This window comes from Papilio polytes, unplaced genomic scaffold (assembly GCF_000836215.1).
Source record: "Papilio polytes unplaced genomic scaffold, Ppol_1.0 DF821400.1, whole genome shotgun sequence".
NCBI classification, from domain to species: Eukaryota; Metazoa; Arthropoda; class Insecta; order Lepidoptera; family Papilionidae; genus Papilio; species Papilio polytes.
The window spans coordinates 6,643,763-6,646,500 of record NW_013527804.1 but is presented as its reverse complement, the minus strand read 5'-3'; the positions used below and the strand labels follow the sequence as shown (position 1 = coordinate 6,646,500).

At 38.1% G+C, this 2,738-nt stretch overlaps 2 protein-coding genes across 2 annotated transcripts in view; both read right to left on the bottom strand.

Moving 5' to 3' along the window:
* Positions 1-1,309, bottom strand: part of LOC106108746 (protein deltex) — a 3,942-nt gene extending 2,633 nt beyond the window's left edge. Inside the window, exons 1-3 of the mRNA XM_013290006.1 lie at positions 1,061-1,309; positions 418-627; positions 3-81 (exon numbers count right to left, since the gene is read on the bottom strand). Coding sequence (XP_013145460.1) covers positions 3-81; positions 418-616 — 278 coding nt within the window. The 5' untranslated portion in view covers positions 617-627; positions 1,061-1,309. The remainder of the gene's footprint in view (positions 1-2; positions 82-417; positions 628-1,060) is intronic.
* Positions 1,310-1,316: 7 nt separating this feature from the next.
* LOC106108745 (histone deacetylase 5-like) overlaps positions 1,317-2,738 on the bottom strand; it is a 41,730-nt gene continuing 40,308 nt past the window's right edge. Inside the window, exon 10 of the mRNA XM_013290004.1 lies at positions 1,317-1,451. Coding sequence (XP_013145458.1) covers positions 1,317-1,451 — 135 coding nt within the window. The remainder of the gene's footprint in view (positions 1,452-2,738) is intronic.

Sequence of the window (2,738 nt, the reverse complement as noted above, 5' to 3'; positions counted from 1 at the left end):
GCCCGCCCGGCGACTGCACGCTGTAGCAGGCGCGCCGCACCGCGCACTCCGCGCCCGCCGCCCCGCCCCCACACACACCCTCTGATGCAAACATTTTAAAACTACAGTTATTGCATTTTCAGATTTATTTTTGGTTATAATGTAAATTAATTGGTTCAACAACATGTAAATATACATGTAGAAGGTACCCTTAAACATTGACTAGATCCGCACTGCAAGACTGCAAAGGACAGGCTCGGGACCTTGAGGACATTGGAGATTATGTTCATCAATACTAATTGTAAAACAAACTCACACTATTTCCCATACAACATATTTCTAATTTATTATTTTTAGTACTCAAGCTTGCAAAAAACACATAATAATGCAGTAAATATGTAAGTATGGCTGAATACATTGCTACATTGTTTGACATACCTGGAGCATCAGAGCACTGTGTGAGAGTCAACAGATTTACATAGTGTCCCTTGAGTGCAGGGTCCGCATCAGCCAGAACCACCCGAGTCAACTTCTTAGCATGCGCACGCTCCAGTGTGCGTGCCACACCGGGCGAGTGGGGCAGCCACTGCCCATTGCACTGCCACTCCCATACCACCACGCAGTGCACCGACGACATCTCATCACACACTGCAATTTTTAAATTTCAACAAATTTTTGTAAAATTCAGCGACATTAGGATTTGCTATAGGAAATAGTCTTCAAGTCAAGACAGTGTTTATCAAAGACCATTTTAATTAAAAACTTAATGCACATAATCCTATTACATCCGTAAATGCACTTTGAGTGAAAGATCAATAAATAAGACTGCAACAAACACTTCAGAACTGTTTTGAACAATAAAAATTAGCTAATTATTGAATATACAATCAAGTAATGCTAATAAACCACGAACGACGCTGATCTTCTTTACCAATTATCGTTTTAATTTTCTCCACAAATAACTATGCATCAGATTTAAAAGGTCATCTAGCGTATGCTTTAAGATAATTATCGGAGGAATTATAGAGTCTTTGTTGCATTGTTAATGAGAATGTTGTGCTTTATGCGATCTGCAACTTACACAACAAGATATTCAATGACCAACTCTATCCACTTCCAGTTGCACTGACATTTCTCGAACTCAAACGGACAACACATAACAAATACAACGTAACTAACTCAAGATACATCGAAAAGCCTTCAAATTTAACAAACACAATAACATCACTGAAACATTGTGACTTATTTTCAGTAACTTTATAAAATAAGACGTTAGTTTAATTGATTTTAAAACTTTAAAAATGCCATAACGCTATGTACCTTGCGTCAACTATAGACTATAGGACTATAAGAATCTTGTGGCATAGTTTTGACAGGCAGGGGGGCTCCTGCTTGATTTTAGAGTTACCAGAAAGCAAAAATTTCCCACCTCCTTCGGAATTTATGATCTTGGTGCTTGTAGGAATTGCGAACTATTAAAATTGGTACATCTTAACATTAAAGCAAATAAGAGGTAAACTTTATACTTTTTGTTCAGTTTTGTGTTCAGAAATAATAATAAGTAATCGTAAGTTAGCATGATCGTACTCATGGTCCTAATATTAGCATCATTGTAATATGTACATATCTCAATGTTATATAGTTCTTGTGATATTTTTCTGGAATTTCGCAATCATAAATTGTCAACATTCACCAGTGCAGTTGCCGCCCCCTTATTGGTCAGATGCTTTTAGGATGACATTGTTAGTTTACATAATTGTCGGTTGCCTAATAATCCTTGTAGAACTATAGGCAACTAGGCAACAGGCATTCATGGTTTGAGATGAGAATATCGATATGTCAAACTGCTTACCGTTTTACCGTTTGCTGTTTCCCAAAAAAAATAATTAAAACCCGTCTGAATTAAAAAAAAAAAAAACTTAAATATGGTGTGTTATGTATCATCAGTCATCACATTATTCTCATCGATAAGGTTATATTAAAACTATGTAGCTCGTAGATTTTTGCTCGTAATCATTAGTTTACTTTACTGTATATACTCATGATTTTTACTTTCTGGCCAATGTGCTAGATTTGAATAGGTCTAACCTTATCAACCAATGAACTTATTCTCAATACATAGGCAGGATTTTATTCGCCCGTTAAAACTCTAACTTAAAATGAAAAAAATGATATAGCTGGGAGTGGTTTCAGATAAAATAAATGCTACAAAATAAAAAATAAAAATGCCTTTATATTTCCAAATATATATATAATATATATACATTTATTAAATAATCATTTCATCTGTATTCCAATTTAACAATAAAATTCTCAAAGACACAACATTGTTTAACTCTGTTTAACATACAAGGATCGTATCCCTCAAAGTACGCGGCGACGGCGGAGGCGGCGGAGGCGGAGGCGACGGCGCGAGCGCGGCGGCCGCTCAGCCCGCGGACAAAATATACATAAACAGTGGTCGTAGCGGCCGCCGCGCCCTCCGCCGCGCTGCCGCCTGCGCACGTTTCATTTACAAATACTGCTCATCGATGCGCTGACCGCTTACAAAGCACGATAAATGTTTTTTAATTACAAATGACGGCGACGAATCTCGCCGCTCCACGGACCGTCAGACGAATACATAATCCATAGAAAAGAGCCCTTCACAAGGGGATAGGTTTGACCACAAGTAGCCGACACGTCGCTACACAGAACATGAACATTCGATTATCTACAAACATTTTTCTAAAAATGCGGTCCACGTCCCGTGCGGCTCC